The sequence below is a fragment of the Miniopterus schreibersii genome, assembly GCF_964146895.1.
Source record: "Miniopterus schreibersii genome assembly, chromosome: 19".
NCBI lineage: Eukaryota > Metazoa > Chordata > Mammalia > Chiroptera > Miniopteridae > Miniopterus > Miniopterus schreibersii.
Window position 1 is genome coordinate 19,258,856 of NC_138119.1, and position 26,266 is coordinate 19,285,121.

The window sequence follows — 26,266 nt, forward strand, 5'->3', positions numbered from 1 at the left end:
ATTCTTGAAGAAAGATGAGACTAGATAACCAAAAACAAATCATGACTTAATTAAAGGAGATTTTAAGTTTACTCACTGAGGCTTGGGGAGAAAAAGGGGAGGGGGAAAAGGGTGCCGAAGGATATACATACATTCACACATACACATACATACACACAAATATGCCTCTGTGCATGTGTATCTAGATAGTGTGAAATATATTACATGTAGTACTTATATACACATACATAAACCTAGAGATAGAATATTTGTGTCCATCAGCTGTTTGTTAAATGGTAGGTAACAGACACATTGATACTGTGCTCTGCTCAGTGATTCAAACTGTGAAGTTTTTAACTGATTGGTCCTGACATGCTAACCTCAGCAACTGAGCAGCTGCATAGTACGTTAGGTCATCCTACTGATAATGAAGATGACATCATTGACCTGCCTTCCTTTTTTAGAATGAAGAAAAAAAAGCAAACCTTAGAAATAGGTATGATTTTGAAACAAATTAAAATGATGACTGAGATTAGCAATATTGCCTATAGTTTCTTCACATCTAGATGACTTAATTAGAACCACTCAGTTTATAAAATTAATTTTTGATTTTTCTTTCTTTTTAAAGTGAAGTTCTAGCTTAAGATCTCAATGAATGATTTTAGGGAAATAAAAATTTTCTTTTCTAAATTTAAAATAGTTTCTCTGTGGTAAATTAAGGTGATCTACTGAGTCTAAGATAGCAATATATGTGTTAACATGCTCTATCGGTACATCAGGTATAAGATATTTACCTGGTTTTTGTACTTTGAAAAGTTTATATTTTAATTCACCATAATAACATTCAAAATAAGAATCTCTGAAATTTGTTTTTTCTACCTCTAAAATAGGGCAGATTTTGAAATAGATTCCTTTTTTAAAAAAAAACAAAAAACTTCTTAAAACAGAGATGCACTCACCCACTCTACTGCCCCTTGGAACAGAAAAAATGAATTACAGGCTTGGTAAAACACTTGCTTCTGAAGCAGATCGCCTGTACCCAGTGCTGTGAAGAGAGACGCAGTGAGTAAGGAAGGGTGGCTATTGTTTAGTGCTCTCTAGCAAAAGAACTGGGAGGAAAGAAAGGATTGAGTTTGGCTGGCACTGGCTCTGGCTTTTCTGCATTCCAAACTGTCTGAGGCACAGAGCGAGAGCGAGAGAGAGCAGGAGAGCCCGGCAAGCACGGTGTACAAAGTGTTGGGAGTTCCTGACTGGCATGCCGGGGAGATCATGTTAGCAACACCCAGAAACTTCCCAGAATGCAGACCCCAGGTAAGAGTTCCTCCAATCTGTCTGAAACTGAGATGAAAAGTTTGTATATATTTAGAGGGAATGTATCTTTTTTTACTACACAGATGCAGTGACTGTTTACCTTTGTGATTATTGGCTTTTAAAAAATAGGTCGGTTTTCATTATTGTGAGTTCAGGTGAATAGTATGGGGAGGCTATATACAGTATTCCCGTAAAAAAAATCCAGCACAATAGTCCCCTGAGAAACTCAGGCCAACTATGAGGGTAATGATCGTGGCAAAATATTAACACCACCACGTCTGCTTGTTCTTTTAATAAGCTGATGTGGATTCTTATTCTGGATCTTTCCCAAAATTCTTTAGAAATATTAAGATACCTGGAAATGGATGTATCTCATTTCTCTCTGAGGGAGACAAACTGTATTGACCATCAAGGTTCTAGCAGCTTTGATTTAATCTTAGTAGCACATCATAAATCTGTGTCATTTGAAAGTTCAACAGGTCACATCCGTAAGCGACGGTGCACACCTTCAGTGAGGACCTTCCCTGTCCTATTCTGCCTGTGGTAGATTAACTACCTCTGCCAGGAGGTGACAAGCTGTCTCATTGGCTCATTGAAACTTAAATCTGAAAGAGACTTTAGAGATCATCCGTAGTCCCACCTCTGTTTTCAATGAGAACACTGAGGTCTGAGGGATTTAATCTTGCTCAAGATCACAGATTCAGGAACTGAATTAAAATAAAAATCCAGATCTCCAGGTTTTCAGTTTACTGTTTGATTCATTACATTTAAGTTATATTTTTCATCTATACAGTATCGGCAGGCCTCAGGTACCATGGATTATTGCCTAAATAGACCAAATGCTTTATAAATTTTGGTTGAAATCTGTGGAGAGGAAATATTGGGGAACCAATGTCATCAACGCATATTGATACCATGCTCTTAGTCAAAACCAAAAATATATTTACAGGAGGAAAAAACAGCTCTCAGTTAAGGAAAATGTCTATAGTTTGTATGGTGCTTTATATAAACAATTACATAGCTGTGGCATATTCCAAATATCTGTATATGAAATTAAAACACTTTCAAATTGATTTTAATTTCTTTTAAAGACTTCAGGACTAAGAAATTTTCTGTATAACTTAAGTTACTAAAGCTTTTCCTAGATGCTAATATCCATTTTTGTAACTTTTGTCTCTTTACTGAAAGCAAAATATCATCCCACGTTCACGGCCTTCCCTGTTGTTGTTGTTGTTTTAATATAAGATAACATTTTAAAATTACCCCAGCTGTTTGGACCAATTGCTTCCTTATCCAAGGTCTAGCTCTCTTTCTTTCCATTTATAAGGGACCCCTGTTACCTCACCTCATGAATTATGTGTTAGAGGATAACTTAAGTGGAGGATCTTGAGAGTCACAACACACAGTGAACATCTGTCTTCATACATTTTCATTTAGTTCCTAAAAAAGGTTGCTGCCCTTTCCATTTTTCTGGAGACCATTGTGGGGTTGAGAGAGGGGCCACACTATTCTGGTGAGCTAAATAGTAAAGATAGCCACTGTCAAAAGGATCTGTCATGCCCTTTACAACTCCTGGGAACAAGTTAGCTTGGCTTGGCTATAAGCACAGTGAAGTAATGTTGTTCCTTTGTGTTAAAGCTTGACCTGCTCAGTCCAGTTTTCAACTGGGTCTGTGTAAATGCAGTTGTGATTTACAAGGCCGTGTGGGATGAGCAGTTACGTTGTAAGGAATAAAGGAATAGCAGTAAGTTTCATAATTGCTCTCGGCTATCAGAAACCAAATTACAAAGTGCATTCTCCACCCAGTAGGAAACAAGAGACTGTTTGTCTTACTGTAGAATCCATTACTTAAGCACACTGTTTATAACAGGACTGATGGCTTGAGAATGAGAACATAATGCTCTGTCCAACTTTACAGTGTTCGTGTTGTATTACCCAGGACTTAGGTTTTTCTCTCATCTTTTATCCTTGGGGTATGGAAAGGATTGCCATAAGTGAGTGTATATTATGGTATGTGAGTATATGATTGATTGATTGATGGGTAGGTAGATATGGACCTTCGGCCTGAGTGTATTTCCCCATGTCAGAAACAATCAGAAGTCATTAACCTATTGTTGCTGGTAGTTTACTGACCTAACTGGAAAGAAACTACTTTATTAACCAAACTAATCATTATAAAACTTAACTACCATGCATTAGAAGGAGAAAAATATTAGAAGGAAACATACTCCTTTTTCTTTCCTGAATAAAAATGTCAGATTATGCAGGTTTATTCTTTCTTTGTCAGAGAAAAGCAATAATAAGGTGCCCATTTTGTGACTAAAGTCAGATTATAAATGGGAATGAGTGGAGCAGATAGAGGAAATGAGCAGCATGGGAAAAGAAACTCTCACATGTATGGGAAGTAATTTCCTTGTAACCAGTGTTTTCCAGAAGGCAGGCCCATTTTCACCACTCATGATTTTTCCCTTGATATTAGTTTCTTAAAAATGTTTTGTGTGTTTTTTAAATATATCTTTATTGATTTCAGAGAGAGGAAAGGAGAGGGAGAGAGATAGAAACATCAATGATGAGAGAGTCATTGATCGAGCCCGCAACCGGGCATGTGCCCTGACCAGGTATCGAACCCTGATCGCCTGGATCCCAGGTCGACACTCAACCGCTGAGCCACGCCTGACTGGGCTTAAAAATGTTTTTCATGTCCTGGTCGGCTAGGTCAGTTGGTTAGAGTGTCCTCCTGGTGCGCCAGCATTTTGGGTTCTATCCCCCGTCAAGGCACATACAAGAAACAACCAATGAATGCATAAATAAGTGGAACAACAAAGCAGCGTTTCTCCTCCCCCCAAAATCAATAAATAATTTTTTTCATGAAATACATACATATGTATATCCACGTATTATAGTTGACATATTAAATTTTCAAAGAAGGTAAAGAGCTCTGCAATATAGCTCTGCCATTTTTGTGGTGATAGTTTGGCTATAGTTGATCAAAACTTTAATCTCACCCAAAGGAGTTGTTATATCCCCTTTCCCGCTGCGGTTTCTTTCTACCTCTTGGGTATAATTCTGTCTTTTGCATCTTACAGTTAAAACAGTAAGAATGACATCTCTTCAAACAAAAGTGAAGACTAGATTGGCCAGGGGCAGGGGCTTGAAGCTGGACATGTAAAATGCTCTGAGCTGTCAGGTTAATTCTTTACTAATAAAAATGACCTGATAATTCACTCAACTTTGGGAATCCTTTTATGTAGACAACATGGTTGTGTTTCCCTCTCTGATCCAGTCTTGACCTTCAGAGGCCACTAAAGAGGCCAAGTTGCAGACTGGTTTTGTTCTTTCTGTTCCTGTCTGTTCTTTCTCGCCCTCTAGTGGTTGCTTGTTTTCAGTTTCCTGTGTGGCAGTTTAAGCGAAGAAGCAGGTGACTGTTGTGAAATAAGGTTCACCAGATCCTTACACCTCAGTTGCATAAACTTTCTTAAAATATCGAATTCTTTATTGCAGAGAAGGGAAACTGGTTGTGTCCTGTTGTTTCCTAGTGAACAGTGATTCAAGAAAATGACTCAGTAATATGAACCCTTGACGTTGTCTTTTTTCGTTCTTTTTTTTTTTTTTTTTTTTTTTTAAGTGCTGATGGGGATTCAGTCTATCAAAATTCCACACTTAATTATGGGTATGATCTCATCTTGTGTTTGGAAGCCTTAAGCACTGCCACTGAGAATACTTTCTTTGTACATACTTGACAAGTATGAGAGACTTACTGAGTCAGATTTAAAATTCAGATGAAAGTCTTATCTTCCCTGGTGCCCTCCTCGCCCCTGCGCAGACCTCACCATTCAGCCGAATTAGGAGCACCGTGAGCTTAACACTTGGAGAGGGAGCCAGCGAGGAGCTCTTATCAGTAATTTCACTCTAACTGCACATTTTTGTCATTCCAAGGTTTATAGTATTTTATGAGTAAACAAATTGCTGAAACAGCAGCTCAAAGTCAGCTTAGGTTAGTGCAGTCCTTTGAAGAAGATAAATCACCTGGTTCTATGCTCTTTCTTGTGTCAGACTGTTGAGAAAGTAAGAAACTTGAGCTGCCAGGATGGAGTAGGTCTCACTCAGGATCAGGTGTCACCTGGGATAGCCTACCTGTTGGACAGGTTGCTAACTCCAAAGATGATGGAGTATTTCTGAAGAACTTACAGCACTGTTGTGTAGTTAGCTATTCATAGATACTACCTTTAGTTAATATGAAGACTAGAAAAAACTGAATATTCTTTCACTTATAAATACTTGTGTTTGTAACTTTCTTTGCTAAATTTTACTTCAAATGGGCTGTGTGTGGTTGATTTGATTTCTGGTCTCTTGAGTCAGGAGGTTAGAATACTCCTACTTCAATAACTCCTTTTTTCCAGGAACACCTAGAATATAGTAGCAGGTAAATAAGTGAAATAATTTATTTCATTTTTTAAAAAGGAGTGATGTGTCAAAGTGAGTGGGAGAAGAGCCACACCAAAACAAAATCTGCTCACCTATGTGACTACATAGAAAGAATTGGGTTTGTTCAGGCAAAGGACAGGACAAGATGTAGTAAATCTGTTAATAGAGAAGGATAATCATCTCTTGTGTACCAATAGCTTGTTGCAAAGAGCTCATTTCTAAGCCTTTGCTCAGTATGGTTATAAAATGTTTCTTATTAGAGTTTTCTCAAAGTGCAAGAAACTTAATTACTCAAAGAAAGGGAAATAGATTATTTTGTTGCTTTTTGCATATAGTAGAGGAATTACATAACAGTACTTAGTCCAATTTTTGTAAGTTTCTATTACACAACTGAAATTTGAGGAGATTTTTAGTAAATCAAAATCTTTATCATCCATATAATTTGCTAACATCCATCCTGAGATTTTCCCTGAAGCATTTTGCCTCCACTTGGAGTTCAGAAAAACATCGTGGTAGTTCCTGAAACAATGTCACCCACCCTATTTTACAAGTACCATCATTTTACTTGTAAATACTTGCACAGCTACAGTTGCTAAAATTTTGAAATATATTTTAGTAGTTTTATTTCCTTGCCTTATAAACATAGCACTCAGTAAATACTTAATAGATGATCAACTTTTAAAGGTAAATTGTCCCAAAAAGTAGCACTTTTTTTCCAGTTGGAGCCGGTGTCAATCATTTTTATTATCAAAACCAAAAATGTGTTGTAAAGAAGAAATCATAAGTTACTGGTGTCATTACAAAGAATGAAAGCCAGTCTCCCTTGGAAACATTTTTTTAGCTTATATAAAACTAAACAGTGCTCTGCAGAAGAGTTTATTATAATATAAAAGGCAGAAAATTTGTGGAAGTATATCTGTTTGTCCCCTGTGCCTCAGAACTGTTCACATCGATCCTTGATGACACCACTTTATTTCAGGGTTTGCTTTTTTGAAGGGAGGGGGGTGTTTGTTTATTTGTTTTGTTTTTAAATGGTAGTATTTTAATACCAAAAGTCAGGCTTTCGTCTGGTCTTTTTTAAAAGAAAAATCCAACCAATTATTTACCAGTTTTTCCTGTGAACAAACTGCAAAATGTATCTGACAATGAAATTTTAATTAACAAAAAATAGTGAGTTTCGAGGGTGTGGCAATTTCATTGCTATAAAGTACTGCGATTTATGACAGCTTCCCAGTAGGTTTCTCCCAGCGTTAGAAGTTATAAACCCATTTTGCTTAGGTTTTGAATTAAATATTTAAAAGTAGACTTTTTCTTTCTCTTTTTCTCTTATCAAACTTGTTACAAGAGAATAGAAGCTGTCATAAGGCTCCATGTGTTTAGTCCAGATGTTGCTTACGTTATATTTTTCTCTGATAATCATCTGATAATAATTTCTGACAGTCTGAAAAAAGAAAATTTTAAATTTTAATACCCAGTCATAATATGTAATGAACTTCTACACATCAATGAGAAAACGGCAAGACTTGAATGCCTGTTTTACAAAAGAGGTGCTCCAAATGGCCATGCAGTATATGAAAAAGGTGCTTGGTTTCATTAGTCATCAAAGAAATGCAAATTTAAACCAAAATGGAGCTACACACCCATCAGAATATCTAAAATAAGGATAACAAAAAATACCAAATGTTGATAAGGGTCTAGAACAAAAAAATTTTTTATACACTGCTGATGGGAGTATGTATTTGTACAACAGCTTTAGAGAAACTATTTGACAATACCTGCTAAAGCTAAACAATGCTCAGTGACCCAGCAATTCTACTCCAGTCTATGTACCCAATAGAAATACATATATAGGTTCACCAAAAAACTTGTACAAAATGTACAAAAATGTTCGTAACAACTAAAAATCAGAAACTACCCAAATGTTCATCAGCAGTGGAATGGATACGTTTTGTTTCCTTACACAATGGAATTCCATACAGTACTGACAAAGTACAAACTACTGCTTCATGCCACAGAATGGATAAACCTCACAAATGTGGAGCATGAAAGTTAGTCTCAAAAGACTATCTACACTGTGTGATCCATTTGGTACTATTCAGACTCATCTGAGGTGGTAGAAATCAGGATAGTGATCATTCTTATGGGGCAATGACTGGAAAGGGTGTATAAGGGATGCTTCTGGTTGCTGATAATGTTCTGTTCTGTTTTATTTAATCCAGATGCTGGTTACTGGGGTGAGTTCCATCTGGATTCATTTATAGCTGTCTTCTCCAGTGGATCCGCACACCTCACCTGTTTTACTCATACTTGGTGTTCTCATGTTAGCATACTACACTAGTTTTCCACTGCTGTGTGACCACACACTTAGTGACTTACAGTAGTACCTATTTATTATTTCACAGTTTCTGTAGACCTGAAGCCCAGGCAGAGTGTAGCTGGTTGTCTGCTCAGAGGATCACAAGGTCAAACCAAGGTGTCATCCAGGCTGCGTTCTCATCAGGAGCTGAGACTTCTCTTGCAGTTGTAGAACTGAGATCCCTGTTCGTTTGCTGGCTATGGGCAGAGAGTTGTTCTCAATTCCTAGAGACCGCCTTTGGAACCCATTCCAGTGGCGCCCTCAGGACACGGCAGCTTACCTCTCAGAGCCAGTGAGGGAATCTTACGCAAGAGGGACTGTATCGTCACCTTTGCGGCATAATGCAGCCTAACCAAGGGAGTGGCCATCCCATCATCTTAACAGGTCCCAGGCTCCACCTACACTCAAGGGTAGGGGACTGTACACAGACCCACATCATAAACACCAAACCTTTGTATGTGATTCTTAACTGTGCTCTTCCTTTTCCCCCTCACAATTGAATAGACTGTTTCCTTGAAGTTAATGATATTCTAATTCTGGCATGGTTAACAACTTTTATCTTTATATCAATTAAACTAATATTAGTTTTATGAGGCCTATGCTTTTCTGTGATATCAGCATTTGCATTTTCAGTCCACCACCCGCTTTTATTTTAAAATACTGGAGAACACAGTAAAGTGTTTGTGTAAATGATGCTGAACAAGTCCTAATGCCAAATTTACTGTTGATGAACATGTGACCTGACTTCATATTTATCAACTGATGAATGACAGTCCTGAATTTTTTAAAAAACACTGAATTAAAAGTTAAAGACCTACCCATCCTCAAGTTATTTTGCTGTCAAAGAATGATCTGAACTCTAAGGAGGCCCCTAGGCCCTTAAAGATGTTGCATATCTCACCATCATGACAGTTTTCTGCCCATTTTAAAAACTGCCTTCCAATTACAGACCTTCCCAGATGCCTGTCATTTAACGCCTCATGCATCTTGACAACCTAGGCCACTCTCCCTCAAATTTTTGTATTGAAGACGTCTTTTCATTTCATTACATCTATACCTGTAGATCCTTAAAGGCTGTTTATTTCGTTGTAGAGTTATCTGTTTCCCTCCTTATGAACACTCAGTGTTTTTAACTTTTACTATTATCAACTTTGTGTTAAGCATCTTCCTACATAATATCTGTGTCCAATTGTTTGTGCTGATATTTCTGTAGGATTGTTTCCTAGAAATACAATCAAAAGGTAGTTTGCATTTCGTATTTTGATGGATGCTGTTAAAGAGCCTCGCAAATTTGTTCAGGTTGTCTTTTTTTGCTATTTGAAGCTTTAAATTTTTAGATTTTTCAATCTTGTCTCTCTTTTCCATTGTAATTTCTGGCTTTTGTGTCATGCCTAGAAAGGCATTTTTCAACTTAAGATTAGGCCTGTTTTTGAAATGTATTTTTGGTTTTGTGAAATGAGATTACCCAGCTGTTTAGCCAATTGTCTCAACACCTTTTATTGAATTGTCTTTTCTTTCAACACTGGTTTGAAAGTACCCCTTATTATCAGCTAACTGCTGTGTCTTCTTCTGGATTCTTTTTCTGTCCCAGCGACCTATTGTTCTATTCCTACATCAATATTCCAATGATAAACCACCAGAATGTATGGGATTTGGTCATTTGTTGAGAAGATTGTAGTCAAATATTATTTCTAACAGCTCTACTCACAGTATTTTGATGCCCTTGAATCATATTTTAGCAAAATGTATAGCCTACTATAGGATGGTTACATCTTCAGGTATGTTTCATTGACTTATTTATAAGGAAAATTTTACATGAGGAGGGCTAATTCATGCTATGTTCTGATTGTAAGCAGGAAAAAACAGTGTGATGCCTATGTATTATGACAAAATTTTGATCTAGAACTTTTCCTTGGGTCCTTCATTTGCTAACTCTCTTTACAAAAGGCAAATTTATGGTACTGGATTATCTTGATTTTTTTCTGACCATACTGCCTTGTCTTTGGTAAAATAAAAAGATTTATTTTTTCCATAACCAGATTTTGTTTGGGTTGTTGATTTTGACTAATGGTATGGATCCTTACATCAAAAATATATAGGATTCTTTAGCATTAATCTCCCTTTGGTATATAGAATCACAATCTTACTTTCATTAATATATCATTCAATAAACATTTATTAATCATCCATTATGTCCTAGGCATTTAAAACAGTTTCATAATTAGTAGAGCACAGTTTTTGCTTTCTATAGGCCCAAGATATAGTGGAGGAAGTCACTATGGAAATAAATAATTTCAATAAAAGTAATAGGAGTTATAACAAAAAGTATGGGTGAGAAAGCCTTTAACTCTATCATAAGATGTCAGGGAAGACCTAGAGAGGTAATATTTGAGCTGAGTCTCAATGGATCAGTTTGATATCTTCAGCTATATATGGTAGAAAGAATGATACGTCACAGGAGATGCCAAAGTCAAGAAAAAATTTTTAGCACCTACTATGGCTAGATAGTGCTGGGGATACACCAATGAACAAAACATGAATTTTTCTTGCTCTTGTGTAGATTACTTTTAGTGAAACATGCCAAGGCATGGAAGTCAGGTCAATAGTACAGCATGACTGAGCCGAGGGGAGTCTGGGGGCCCTTCCCAAGAGAGCAGCAGAAGCCATATCACACCAAGAAGTTGAACTTGATGCTCTAAGCCATTGGTTTCAGCCTGGGAGCTGTGCAGATACTGTGTGTCATAAAGTTACGTGTTACAAAGGGATTGTTAACCCATGCTTAGGTGCTAATCAAGCATAGTCTATGGATTTTGATAAATGTCTTTTATACATGTTTATCACTCCTTTTCAATTTTATATAGTTATTTTGAGTAATAAAAGATTGTTTTAACATTATGAATTCATAATACCTTTTCTTTTTTCCATTTTCTATTTTCTCAATCAGTTGGTGCAGTTGCTACAACTACTTTTAAGTCACTATCTGTCAAAATGGCTAATCTTAAAAAGAGATGCTAAAATATTCAACCTGCTACCTCCTGCCAATATTGAAGCTGTTCACACTTTTAAAGCAGCCAAAACTTCCGTAAATATTTATTGAACTCCTTCTAAGTGCCAGGAACTGCTCTGGCCACTTGGGTTACAAAGATTAATATAAAACAGTGTCTGAAAAATAAAAAAATAAAATAAAAGTGTCTGCTGTGTCCTCAGGGAGCTTTCAGTCAAAGTGAGCAGAGTCCCGATGAAGAATAGTAAAGTCAGCATGGAAAGAAGGGTACGGTGAGTTCAGGCTATACTGAGATGGGGACTCCTAAGCAGTGAGAATTCTCTCACTGCAGTCAGACTACTAGAATAGAAAGAGTACATCACTCGGAATAAAGCTGATTTTTTGCTAATGCAAAAAACACCCTGTCTTTTTAAGAGTGTTGTTTTCTTATAGCAACAAACTGATCAATCTCCAGAGAGCAGGGACATGAGTGATTTATGTGTCTCTGAAAATACCTCTTCTGCTTAAATTTTCTCTGCCTGTTAATTAGGTGTAAGTCTGTGAAATAATCTTAAACCGTGTAAATACATAATGAAAATCATGCTAAAAATCCACCTGCTTCTGACTGCTTCACAATGACCGTGTAAGTGTGACCGGGTTGAAGGACAGTCATTTGCTTCATTAGCGGCTCTCTGAACCTTCAACCCAAAAAGCCCACTTCTCCCACTTCTTTCACATTTCAGCTTTCTCTCCCTCCCTGCCTCTCCCCCCCCCTTCCTCCCTCCCTCCCTCCCTCTTTTCTTTCTCGCTGAGAAAGACAGAGCTATTGACTAGAAGCCCAGAGTTGCCCCTAAGTTCCGACCACCGGCTCGAATTCTTATGAAGTGGACCTGTAATATCCTTAATGTTGCTGTTGGCAGTCAGTTACAGATTCCATTATTGCCGATCAATGCCCGGCCACGTGGGGTGGGGGAGGGATGGAGCAGGAGGAGGGCTGAGAGCCGCCTATTCACAGATCTATCAACCTGCCGAGGCTGCAGGAAACCTCCGTGAGGGGGCTGGGATGCGTGGAAGCAGCGAAAGCAGGAGGGGTTAGCGGCTGCAGTTCTCTCGGCTCCCTGAAAGGAAATTCGAAAACCTTTCTTCTCGGAACAAAACAAAATGCTGAATTTGTTCTTTTGCCTTTGTTTTTGTTTGGTGATGTGCTTTACTTAACTGATTAGCTATTGTGCTGTCCAGTTATCTAAGCCGGGTCAGTGTAGGAACCTGTTTCTTTTTGAGTATCTTTAGTCTTTATTTTCCTTCGCTTTTCTCTTGTCTTTAAACACAAATCATCCTTCAGTTTTGTCCTGGCTTTCTCTTTCGGGCTCCAGCTTAACACCCAGAGACAGGACAAACCTCTCTCTTCTCTCCTGTCACCCCCTTTTAACCCTCTCTGCTTCCTCCCCTCCCCCCGTTGTATTAGATTGATGTCACAGAGACAGAATTCAGAGTGGAGGGAGGGTCACATTTTCTCTTTCATTATTACAGCCTGGCTAGCAATTTAAGTATTGCACCCCCAAGAATTTAGTCTCCGTTCCTTTCTTTTCCCACTTCATCATTCAGTAATTGTGCCCTGTATGGAAAAGTTTTCTGGCTGGAGAATGAGTCTCCTTTCCCCGGGTGATGTGGCCGAGTGGTTGGATAGTAGCACCGAAGAGGAGAAGAGCCTTCTGTCATTTCTGGGTACGGTAGGGCTCCGCTTGTTCTTTTAACCCTTTGTTGTCTGCACTTCTCTTACTTTGGGGAGGAAGACCCCACATTTTCCAAAATCCACTTTTGGATTTTTAAAAGAGGGGAAGAGGAATTAAGAATACGTTCAAGTTTTGTTTATGTCTATAGAAACAGTGCCAGTAGCATTGGCCATGAGGAATAAGAGACAGTTTGCTTTGCTTTAACAAAGAGTGCGTGCTCCATGCAGGGCTTATCATGTCATCTGGGCAGCTGTTCGTGCTATTTAGACAACTTCTGCTGGACAAAATATATTGTTGTTTTACTGTACCTCTCAATACAATGATGACGAGGTTACCGTATGAGAGTGGGAGTAGGCTTTGTGTGCAAGAAAAGCCAACATATGGTTTGAGAAGTAGCTTTTTTGCAGTGTGAAATATCTGTAATGTTCATATAGAATATTTCTACAGAGTATGTAAAATAGGACACATGGACCAGCCATTACTTTAACTTCTCATTTGCAGATGCTTCCTAATAAATTTCTTAAGGAAAGCAGTTATTGATCATGGAATTATTGGTATAACAAATACCTAGGAAAGTTCAATTATAAATCCAATCTTATCTTAAATGTAGTAGGAGAGCTTGAGACTTATAAAAATCCTATTTTGTGAATATTTTTGTTAGATTAATAAGTGTCTTCAAATTTATCTTTTTTATAAATTTGATTTATCTCATAATATATGTCTCTAAATATAAGTATACTTTTATCATAATGGGCAAAATTTGTGTTTTTCTGATTTATTCCTCATGAATATTCTCTATAACCTATAAATAATCTTCTGCCATCCCAAAAGCTATTTCTATCTTTTTATATCTTTTAAAATTATATATAGCATAAGTTTCTGTTTTGTTTTATTTAATTCAGTCATATTGTCAGTCTGAACAGCTTATAAATGATTTCTTTTTTCATGCAGTTTAGATGTAAAGGGTGGTCCTAATCAGGTCTTCTCTAATTCTATAAAATCCCAGGTACACATATTTAGATATGAATCCTACTCTTGATTTGTTTATCATAGTCTCTCATGCCTTGGGCATTTGGGTGACCTTAAAAAATATGTGAACCTATTAACTCCTCATTCCTCTGAAGCCTGTCTCATTCTAGATGCTTCCCATTCCCCTCCCCCACACATGGAGAAGCATCAGAGAAGAAAAGCAAACACAAATGTCCCCAAGTGAAACCAACCACCTAGACCCTATTGCATTGTGGGAAAGGGAGGCAGAGTCACCACCTAATATCTTTTCCTATCTTTTCCTTGCTCTTGCATGATATTTTTTATAAATTCTAATGATTTCCCTCAAGATTAATGTCTTTCTTTTTTTGGCCATTACCCCACTATGTCTATGAAGAATTTAATCAAATAAACAGAGATGGGCAAATAAATAAAAAGTACTATAGTCTGTGTCCCTTCTTGCCCCTACTCCCACCCTCTGTTTAGGAGAGTTAGTAAATCCTTCTTGATCCACAGATGGAGGTGATAAAGACAAAGGATGTTAGAACATGCTTGGGAGAAAAATGCAAATTCCCTCAAATTATCCACCTAATGAAAGAAAACCTTGGCATATGTAATAGATAAAACACAGGTAAGTCAGAATCATGATTCTGCTCAAGGGCTATAGAGAGAAGTTTAGTAATTGAGTGAGTGAATAGCTATGCATAATGCATCCCACGCTCTGCTGTGGCAGGGCTGAGCCCTGGGTGTCAGCTAGTCTTATTTTGGGAATTGAAGCTCTCTCCTGACCATGAGTAGCTCACACCTCCTTCTGTGGATAAACAGGAATTTACTAAACTCCTCCAGAGAGACCAGAAGCAAAGCTATCTCAGATACAGCTTGTAATAGCTTGAGGCTTAAGCGGAGCCCTTGTGGTGAGTCATTTGCTAATGTAACTACCATTAATAAGAACGTGCTTTTCCCAACCAAGATGCTAAGAGAAAAACAAAAAAACTGAATCTACTTTATGGTGAATCTAGGATAAGTGGAATCAAAAGAAACATTGCATCAGAGAACCTATCAAACTATGCTTTGTTTGCCCAAGAATTTTATGGCAGCCTTCTCTCTAGGAGAGGAAATGAAAGAAAAGTACCTTGTGTGGATAAAGCTTTACTGCATCACTTCCGGGCAATAGCCTGATGTTCAGGCCTTCCTGCTAATTTGGTGCACTGCTGACTTGATGAAACTTCATAAGCTGTGCCCTGTTCTTTATTCTAGTCTAAACCTTCCGTAGTTTCTTCATCACCTACCAGATAAAGTCAAAACACCTTACCCAGGAAATTACCCTGACCCTCCCACCTGACATTCCTCTATGCCTTTGAGTGGGGAGGACTTATTCCCTCAAATTGATTGACTTCCTGTATCTTGGACAGCATTGCCCTTTCCTACCTTTGCATGTGCCGTTTCTTCTATCAGGCAGTGTCCCTTCATCCAAACCGAACTTTCCAAAACCTGTTTCAAATTTTACTCATGAGCAAGACTGTGCTAGGTGCTATGGCTGGGTACAAAGAAGTGTAAGATAAAGCTGCTAGTGCAAAGCATGGAACTTGGTTGAGGAGAAAACATAAATTATATATAAGTAAGTGAGAAAGATTTAATAACTTAAGAAAACAACGGAGATGATAAAGCCTGATTATGCAGGGATTTATCCAGGCAAAACTTGCTTGGGAATTTGAAGAAGGGAGACTTTATTTTTTATTAGGAACACTGAAGATTGCTTTACAGAGATAGAATTTAATCTGAATCTTAAAAGATAGATTTTTATGGAAATGGTGCTTTCTGTATGAAAGGAGTGGCATGAGGAATATTAAGTTAATGTTCATGTCCAATGAGTAAACTGATTTGAAAGGAATGGAAAGTTGATGTAAAGAAGTAATGAGAGATAATACTTGAAGGATATTTGGTGGTTTGCTGTGTAGGACTTTCACGACAGGCTAAGGAGTAACTATTTTATCCTGAAAGCAGTTGGGAAGAATTAAAGATTCTTGAGCAAGAAAAAGATATGGCCAAAGTAGCTTTTTAGGCAGGCCTATCTGAAAGTGTCCCAATAGGAGGAAGAGACTAGAAGCAGTTAAACCTGTTTGAAAGCTATTATAGTACTCCAGATATAAAATAAGTGCCTCTATTTTAACACCCTTCTGTATTATAATTAGTGATTTGCTTATTTTTTATTATTATTATTATTATTATTATTATAACTAGATTGTGAATGCCTCCACAGTAGGGGCTCAATCCTCTGTCTTTTTAGCTCAGTACACTTTAGGTGCAAATGAATATGTGTGCTGCTCAGATGCATAACTAAGGTGAAAAGGTGGAGAGATTACATAGACTCTTCAGCAAAATTGGTGACAGGTTGAAGGAATGGAGAACATAATGAGTCAAAAACGATTTTTGAGCTTGGGAGGATGATGGCACTATTAACAAAAATAGAGAAGTTGTGAAAGGGACACTGTTTTTTGAGGGAAGAAGGCGAGTTCTATTTAGATATATTGAGCTTGAGGTGACTAGTACACATCTGGATGGAGATACAGTTCTGATGATTGGCAGTGAAGTCACGAGTGGCGTGTGAGAGCCATCTAAAGAAGAAAGAAAGTTGAAGCTCTGAGCATGTATAAGTGATCTACTATTGAGAGATTGTCAAGAAAAAACAGAGGGCAGGGACTAACCCTTGAAGAATCACCAATGGCGAGGGCGGGGTGGGGTAGAGAGGAAGAAGAGATGCAGAGGAAGTGGCCATAATGGTAGGAAGAAAGCCAGGATGGTGTGGCATGGCAGCTGCTAAGGTAGAAAGGTGAACGTGGTGGTCCGTAGTGTCAGTGGTTAGAAAAGACCACTGGATTTAACAATGAGGAGTCTTTTAATGGCCTGTGAAAGTATCAGTGCTGTTTCATTCATTAAAGTTGAGGGAAGAGAAGTCACATTTTATAATGAGAAAGACAGCAGATGGTGTGACAGTGAAAGCCACAGAGTATGTCTCTTGCCTGGAGAAATCAGCGACTGATAGAAAAGAAAAGGTGCCTTTTTTAAAACTGGGGAGGCTTGTGCATATTTTTGGTAGAGGAGAGAGAGCAAGATATGGAGCCTGCAAGAGAAGAGAATAACTGAGTACTAAACCTTTTAGGGGCTTGGGGGTGAGGGTGGGCTTAGGGCTCAGGGTTATTAACCTTGTGAGGGGAGAAAGGAGAAAGTCACAGGAATCAAAGATGCAGGCAGAGATTTAGCCACGAAAGTAGGGAAGACAAAGCTATAACAACCATTGTATTAATCTTATGGCATTTATCTTACCTAATCTTGCACTGTAGGTAGTTATTTGTGTGCCTATCTAGCACTCCCCTGCTATTGCAGCATAGAGATCCTTTCTTAATATTTTAGCATTTTCCAGAATAGTACTGAATAGCTGCTTGATACGTTTTTAAAAATGAATAAATGCTGTTCAGATGCCCCAAAGTTTGAGATTTATCCATTTTCTCAATTATCCAAATTATTATATCAGATACACACACACCACACACACACCTTTTCTGCTACTATCCTCTATTCTCATGTCTGCAATTACCATTTAAGGTAAATTGGCAACATTTGCTATTTCTATTCCGTAGATTATAGTTGAGCTTTTCAAGTTCTAGACTAGGAAGGAAAACTCAACAAATATTTTGTACTACTTTACATTTTCTAAACTGACGTTAAGTGATTTCATTAAGTGAAGTCATTTAACCGATAGAATTATTTTATAAAAGAATAATGTAATTTTGACAAAACCTAAATACTTTTAAGTTTCTAAATGACTCTGCTGACTACAGTTAATTATTTGATATTGAGAACTATTAGCTGATTCCCAAAATTACACCTAACATCAAGAGAAAGCATATTCAAAAACTAAAATTCCTATTTCTGGCAATATTGCAGACTAGATATTATGAAAAATAATACAGAAACAACTAGAAATGTCATATTAATGAAACAAAGATTTTAAATTAAATGACTAAACTTTCTTCTCAGGAAGGAAAGGAAACCCCCAGAAAGAGAAAAAAAGAAAACAACTAAAACTTTAGGTATTAAATTGTCCTGGGGCCATTTGCTAGTCTTGGAATTCGAGAAGGTTAGGTTTTAATAATTCGAGAAGAAATGGGTCTAGGGTCCAAACAACATGAGGAATTAGAACTGAAAGCTGCGCCCCATTGTTGCCCATATGATTGGTTCCCTTGATGAGTGAAAGTGGAAATAAGAAAAAAATCTGCTTACTGATAAAAATGGACAAATCTTATTTATCTTAGTCTGGACTGCTGGAGAGTGAGGAAGATAAAAGTCCCCTGAGAATTCATAACCACAGAGCTGGTAGGGTTAAACTAAAGCAGTTGACAACAATCATGTCGCAGACAGGAGGGGGTTTCTGCCCTTTAGCAGCTGGGCAAGCCTGGGCAGAGTAACAGAACATCCTGTTTCCTTATCTGTAAAATGGGGGCGATAATCCCAACTCCAGAGAATTGTTGTCAGGATTAAAGAGAGAACTCACATAACAAGGATTAAGAGACGATAATTGGGTGTTGTAGTTCTCCTTATGCTTTTACTATTATTATTAAGATCCCTGGTTGTTAACACCAATACCCAGAGATATGCTTTGTATTTGAAACTTAAGATAACCTGTAACACCGAGCTATTTCTTAGCCTTTCTGGTTGAGTGTTATTTGCACTAAAATTATTCTCTACCATCCCATCCAATATCATGTGAAGCCCTAAGCTGAAGATATGGAATACTGTATGTTGCCCAGAGAGAAATGTTATCCTATTAACAAGAAGAAATTTATTATAATAATAATAGTAGCAATAGATAGTAAATTAGTTGAAATAAAGTAAAGGTGGGGAGACTGGATGGCTGTACTCTGAGAATTCACCACACTTCTGTACTTGGCACCAATTTGTATGTATTGAAGTAAGTGTCTAGGGCATGCAAACTTGAAAGGACTGCTTGTTTGAGTGAAGTACTGCATTCTAAGTGATACAAATTGGATGAATTAAAGTGGCTCTGGGGATTTGTATTTCAGAGCAGCTGAATGGTAGCGACTGTCAGTGCACAGGCTTTAAAGCAGTAAAAGTGGGGTACAGCAGAGAATGTCCCGCTGAAAATCAGGTGAATGAAGTCTGTGAAACGCCCAGGTGCTGTGGCGTTAGCAACTATATAAATGTAGTATGTAATTTTCTTTTCTGCTTTTGTCCCTTTTCCTTTATAAAGTTGTTCTCTGCCTGCACCTTTAGGCTTCCATTACCTTTAGGAGTCCTCCAACAAAATGTATGAAACTCCATTTTCACAAAGCCTTTTTTCTTTCACATTTTAATATTTGTTATTAAAATCCCTCTATATTAGAGAGGTACAAAGCCATTTCCTAATACTAAGCCTGCCTTCCTTTTGTTTCCTAAATGTATTATATGCCTCTTATGGAAGAAGTGTTCTTCTCATTTAGAATGCACAGCATGGAGAGCTGTTATTTGCGCATCTCATTTATTAATAACTTGAACCACTCCTGTTTGTGTTACTGTCGTGTACACAGTGTAAGGGAACACAGACGATAGCGAGGCCGCCCCATTCACAGCAGTGCTGCCCACGTTGAAACTTCAGTGGCTGGAATGGGCGCAGACAGTTGGGTGTGTATTCAACTTTCTACCATGCCATGTTAAAATGCTATTGATTTTTACAAAGGTTTTTGCAGTGAACTGAAAAATTCCCCTTTTAAGAATATTAGAACACTTGTTTCCTAAGTATAATATCAAAAATATTAAAGGGGCCTGTGAATAATTATAACTGGCAGAGCATTCCCATTCATTTATATTTTGTAATTCTGGACAACAGAATGACTAGGAATTCGCTTGGGTTGCTCTTCATGTGAAATATTTAGACATATATATGCCAAACTGACTGCATCTGTGAATGTGTAATGTTTTTCTAGTCTGTTAGAACTAGAGAATTTTGCTCTTAGAATGATATTTTGGGTCCTTACATCATTGGTCCACCAGATTAAAACTTTATAAATATCTTTTTACATTTTGTTCACCTTTCATATTCAATTTTCTGAAATGACTTTCACATTGGTAAGATTATTCCCTTCTTTTAAATTTGCCCCTGCTCTTATCCAAGAGATAAGAGATCATTGTTACTACCTCAGGGGCTCTTCCAAGGATTAAGTAAGACAGACATTAGACAGACGGAGTGCTTAAGCACATAACAGACACTCAATAGTAGCTAAAATTGTCATAAAAATATTTCCACCCTAGAGAGATTATTTACAAAACAGGTGCTTAAATAACTTTTATGGTATCTTTTTCTCTTAAAAAAAGTATTTATGAATCATTTTATTTATCATTTAAAGAAACTATTGTAATTCAATCTAAAAGTGCTAAGCATCAGAATTCATGGCACTTTTGGCTATGTTATTTATGTTACATATATGTATATATGACATGATGATATATAAATTATGGTTAAATGTGATTGGGCAAAAAGTAAATGTAGTTGGTTTTATGCTTATAGATGTTTGACCATAATGATGTTATATAACAGATACCTTTCTACTCTTTGTCCCCACTCACTGACACTAGTCCCACTGCCTCCCTGCTGCTCACACGCTAGAAGCTTTGTATTGGCTTCGGCTGCCTGCAGTGTTCTTCCCTGGGAAATCTACAAGGCTGACTTCCTTACTTTCTTAAGTATTGACTCTCACTCACCTTCTCAAGGCAACTACCTATTCACTATATTCATTATAGCAAAATTACTGTACCTTTCCATCTCCTTAACACTGTCTTTTTTTTTCTCTCCCCGAAACACTTTAGCTTCCTGGTAAATGAACTAAAGGCCATGAACACAATATTAGGCTCTAAAGGCAGAGGTTGAGTTCTGGTTGTTGAACAGAAAGATCCTCCACCAAAAGTGCTTTTGCCCCAATAGTTATCCAGTTGTCAATTTCTTTGCCACACTTTTCAAAGAAAGCACATTGACAAAGAGGAAAATGTGTATGTTGAGGGAATGACATTATATTACACTTTGTATTTAGAGAGCCCCTTTCCTCCAAAGTGCTAATTTTGCATCACAGCATGTGAACTCATTCGTCTTCTCTTCATCTCTGGTTGGTCTGAGTGACCCAGATTATTAATGAAGACCAGAGCAGGGAAGGTGACATGGCTCACACGATACACAGATAAGTTGATAGGGCTGCTAAGAAAAGCACCCAAATGTTCTCTTTGTTCAATACATCATCCTCTGTAGGGCTGGATTGGAGGTTATCTCTCATTATTATAAGTTGTCACCTAATCTCAGTTCATACCTAATGGCAAAGGAAATGATGAGACAAATTTGAAACTTAACCAGTTTTTTTATAACTTTTTTCACCTTTCAATCTGAAGATGAAAAATACTATTTTTAGATGATGAGGACGTGAACAAAATGTTTCAGACCTTTATCTACTGAAACCATATTATATGTCTTAGCCTTAGAGAGTGAGCATATTTTAAAATGACTATAGTTAAATATTGTGACTATGAAAAAACATTAATTTTTACTGCAGGTGAAAATAATGCCATAGCATGTAGCAGAAATGGGGGTAGGGGAGAAAGCTGTCTAATTTTGACCCCTGGAACCACTATAGATTTTCCATGCAACTCAGCAGAAATCTAGCTTTCCTTTCGGCTTGGAGACTTAAAGGTAACTGGACCAGTTTCATATGCAGGCCTGCCTGTGACTAACCCAGCGAGTTGTTAATTCTGCCCTTGCTGATGCTGCCACCCTGTTTCTAAGTGGACATTGGTTCCTGGGGTGTATATCCTTCTCTCAGCTTTGAAATAGTTATGAATCTTCTGTGAACTAAAGAACCTGGATATTAAAAGGCCTTTTTTTATTCTCTTTTTTGCATTGCTGCATTGTTGTGGGGGCTGAGAAAGTCAAGAAATATAGACGTCTTCCCCTTGTTAGTTGAGTTAGCTTACTTTGTATCCTTTTCCCTCTTTAGGGGCTATTGTTCGAACATCTAGAATAATTTAATTTATTTTTAATTCAATAAATTATTTAAGCTACATCAGAGTTGTGGGTTTTGTTTTTTTTTCATGAGACAGAAAGAATCTAAAAAAACACACAAACAAATAACATATTTGTTAAGTTTGAAATGTGATTGTTCATTTTAGCCAATAACTTCCAAATGGTTACAAGCACTGAAATATATTTATTTAATGAGTTTGTATGCCTGAAAATAAGCTTAGATGTTTGGAAGAAAGTGAAGAAATAAGTTTCAATATTTTTTCTTAGAACATTGTAAATTAAAGGAAACTGTTCACTAGATCATTTTATCCTTGCTTAATGGGACTTCTTTTTCTCCTAATTCAGTTTCTCCATCAATAATTCAGAGATTAAAATATATTTTATTGTAATATTCAGTTGCTATACTTTCTAATCATAATTAATTATTACAGGAAGGTTGAGGTTATCTTCCACCTTCCCCAGCCCCTCTGCCCACCTGCCTGCCCCCACGAGACTTGCCTTACTTGGATAATAACTCTTTAATGTCATGTCCCTGAAGTCTGAAGGTCTTGTTCAATGTGTTTGACAAACTGATTTGTTTAAATTCAGTGCTTTGTGCCATTCCTGTGAATTTTAGCTCATTATACTCCCATTTTTTAGAAATGTGCACTAAATTATGTGTGCCTAATTCTGAAAATGACTTTGTAAATTAAGACTCATTTAACCACTGATGGTTAGTGAGAAGTCGCAAGACTTGAGGTTAGTTATTGGTCGTGATTGTAAAATACAGTAATAGCGTGGAACTTTGTTGTACTGCAGGCATTTAAGACACTCTGCTGTCACTCTTTCAGTCATTAGGAAGGTTGCAGTTTGGCTTATGTCTCACTAGTCAAGATGTCACAGAGAAGATGTTTAGTCATGGAAAGCAGATCAGTATCCAGCAGGCAAAGATAGTAATAGGGTAAGCACTTCCAATTGGATTTTCATAGGAGCGATTGACTTGTGTGCATTACTGAATCTGAATAAAATGGTGTCCTTTTGGCATCAGCTGAATATAAATTTCAGTAAATGTTTTTTTCTTGCTGCAGTTAGTACAATACAGTGAAATTTTCTGTAACTGGGGGGAGGCAGTGGTTGGGTGTTTGCTAATAGCCTGAAAATAACTAATGAGGATGTGCAGTGGGAGCGATTGATCGAATAGCTGCAGTCCTGTGTGTTTCTTTCTTGCTTACTCTCCCTGCAAGCTGTAGGGAGGGAGGGGGAAGAGCGAGGCACAGGGAGGGAGCGAGAGAAAAACGCTCTCTCTTAAGTGGAAGTAGCACGGATCCCAGGGGCCAGGAGGCCAGAAATGGAAGTTTAAACTGCATCTATCTTTTAAAGGGAGAACAGCAGGAAGCAAAATGTCAGTCTCCGGAGTCACGATTTACTCCTTATTTTTAAAGATCTGGAAGATAACACAGAATACTTTTTTTAGGATGTGTTTTTTTTTTCCCTTGTCCATGTTGAGATTATCTAATGTTATCTGAGAAGCTGGATTCCTATATGTCTGTCAGTTGAAGTGGAGATGGGAAGCAGTTGTGATAAAGGTATAATATGTATATATCTATCATCTGTGTGTGTGTATGTGCATATATATGCATATGTATATCACTCTGAAAAAAATTAAATGTAACCTTAATGTAGTGTATAGTAATTAAATCGGAGATTATCCCATTATGTGCAAAATCTGAAGCTTATTAGGTAGTTTGGACAGATTTAGGATTCCAGAGTGAGGTCTTAGTAAGGTCATATTGCCAGAACATGGAGAAGCTGATCTATTTTTATATCTGCATAGGCATATATGTTATTTTCTCCTGGCAGCAGCTTTCAGTCGTCTCATAGCCCTTTGGTTGCAGTCTGGTAAATCATCTTATCTGCACTGAACTGAACTTTGACCTTTGTGCAAACACCATCGAGTCATGAGCAACACTAGACTATATTTTGTTCACAGGAATATCAGAAATTTCTGTTAACTCCTATATTGCTGACAAATAGAGTAGTAGTTTCATACACTGTGGGATACAAATTTTAAGTGAACTTACAGATATTAAACATAGCTCAGAGGAAATTACTTTTTATATGTGCATAGATGAGACATGAGTTGTCACACTAAAGCAGATTCTTATTTGTTACCATCTCCTAGTGTCTAGATAGTTCAAACACCACAGAGATATAGAGAGGAATTATGTGGATATAGAATATAATGCAAACTGATTTTCTGTGGGGGAAAAATAATTTTACAATTTAGTGAAATATTTTAAGTGTTGAATTCTTAATGGTGTTTCTTTGTTCTTTTTCAGAGGTGCCAGCAGAACGATCCCCCCGCAGACGGAGTATCTCAGGGACCAGTACATCCGAGAAACCCAACTCCATGGACACTGCATATACCTCACCCTTCAAAGTACCGGTAAGTGTTTATCTTCTCTAGAAGGATATTTAACTTTTCTCATTTCTTCTTAGAGCTAGAGACAGTTACTAAGGAATAAAACATTTTGCTCCTCAAGAATTTCTTTACAAAGACAGAGTTGTCAACTTCTATAGATTACCTGTAGTTAATGTCCACTACTTTCAGTGTAAGGTTTATTAGGTTTTAGGGAAATTTATTTTTACTTGTGGGATACTTCCAAAATATATAACTAAATACTTTAAATTCAAGTTCCTCTGAACTATAATGTGTAAATCTTTGCAGAAAGCCCTTTTTCAAGGTACTAGCCAAAACTCATCACAATTCTGTAAAGATACTGGTGAGATTTATTTTATTTTATTTTTTTTTATTTTTCCAGAGCTGGGACATAAGTAGAGAATGATGAGACTCATAAAGTTGCAGAACAAATTATCAGAGAATTTAAACAATTGTGAGTTCTAATCCTGAAATCTGGCCTGTGCTTTGCTTAAGTCTCTTTTAAATGACCATTTAAGTGCTCTAGAAGTACCCTGGAAGAAATATCCCAGTTTAAAATACTCCTTAAACTGACGAGGTAGTACTGAGCATCAGTATTAAATTCAAAGGAATGCTAAGATGGAAAGGCTGTAAGTGATCAGGTCAGCTGACCACCAGTTGCAGGCCTAGTTTCGACAATCTTGATATAACTCTGACTAACCCATATGTTAATTCACCTATTTTCTTTGCTTATTGAGCAAGAAATATACTTAATTTTAATCATATTATTAAAATTCATTGTTTTTAAACTTGAAAGGTCATTACTGTAGATATAATGGAAATCAATATAAAATAGAAATTGATTTTTCAATGAAAAAAGAAATTTTTTTCTTTTAATTCAGCCAACTTAATATATTATAGTCTTTCTTTATATACTTATTTCAATGCTATTTTTTTTTAAGTTGGGATGACCTTTTAAGTAGAACTGATATTTTGAGATACATAAATAGGCATTCATTATTAAGTTAACTTAAATGATGTTTTGTTTTGGATTAACCTTGAGGAGCAAGATTTCCCCTTATTGTATCTTAGTACCTTGTAGAGTTTGTGGATATTTGTTACTGTGCCCTTTCAAATTTTTAGACTTTTTCATTTTTAAAGATTACAAGCAAATGTGGGATTAATATTCTAACCCAGTTATGACAGGAATTTCAAAATATCAGATTTCATGCCTTTTACTAAATTTCTTTGTTCCATAGACATAGCTCCCTGTTTTTAAAAAAATTTTTATGAATGAAGAAAGCATTTTCCCCCCTCCCTTCTCCCTGTTTTCCTGATGAAACAGAGCTCAAATATACTGAAACCAGCTATCCGTATGCAGAGTTTGTCAAAAAGGGATTGAATTAGAATTTGAAGTTTTTATACCATCATGCTAGAATAGAATGGTGAATTCTTAAAATTTTTTAGGGTCAGTAACTGAAGAATATCTCTCTGCATTGAAGTACTTCTCAGTTGAGTCTGAAGGTCATGGCTGGACTTTCAAAATTTGAATTAATTAGAAACAACAATTTTATTTATATTTAGACAATAAGTTGATAGCTAACCTAAGGTTTACCTTAATAATAAGACTAATTTTTCTTGAGTAAAAATAATAAACCAATAATGCGTACATATGAAGGCTAGCACTACTTACTACTTGTAGACAACTTACGCAGTTGTTAGTCTCCTGACAATCTCAGCCAACTCATGGATTTAGAAGTACTGAAGGAAGGAAGAGGCCTTTGCCTAACAAATTGCAGTCACCGAGCCCATGCACTTAGCTCTTGAGGAGAATTTAACCATTCCCATACCCTCACCTAGACAGTTGTTTGAAAAATAACCATCAGAACACACTGGTTGCAGAGTCATTAAAAACAATCTAAATCCACTTAGGATAAAGGCAAATAGCCTTACATCCATCAATAACCCTTAAGGGTACCATTACATTACAGGATGGACAGTGCATAGCGCAGTAATTGACATTGATAATAATGGT

General features: G+C 37.0%; 1 protein-coding gene across 6 annotated transcripts in view; it reads left to right on the forward strand.

Annotated features, from left to right (window-relative positions):
* The window catches only part of RASAL2 (RAS protein activator like 2), a 212,721-nt gene that overhangs the window by 128,170 nt on the left and 58,285 nt on the right, over positions 1-26,266 (forward strand). For 4 of the 6 annotated variants that reach the window (XM_081121673.1, XM_081121674.1, XM_081121672.1 and 1 more), the window contains exon 4: positions 24,152-24,258. In XM_081121673.1, coding sequence (XP_080977799.1) covers positions 24,152-24,258 — 107 coding nt within the window. Of the gene's footprint in view, positions 1-1,006; positions 1,291-24,151; positions 24,259-26,266 lie in introns of those variants that run through there. The other 2 variants (XM_081121676.1, XM_081121675.1) reach the window with 1 other exon arrangement.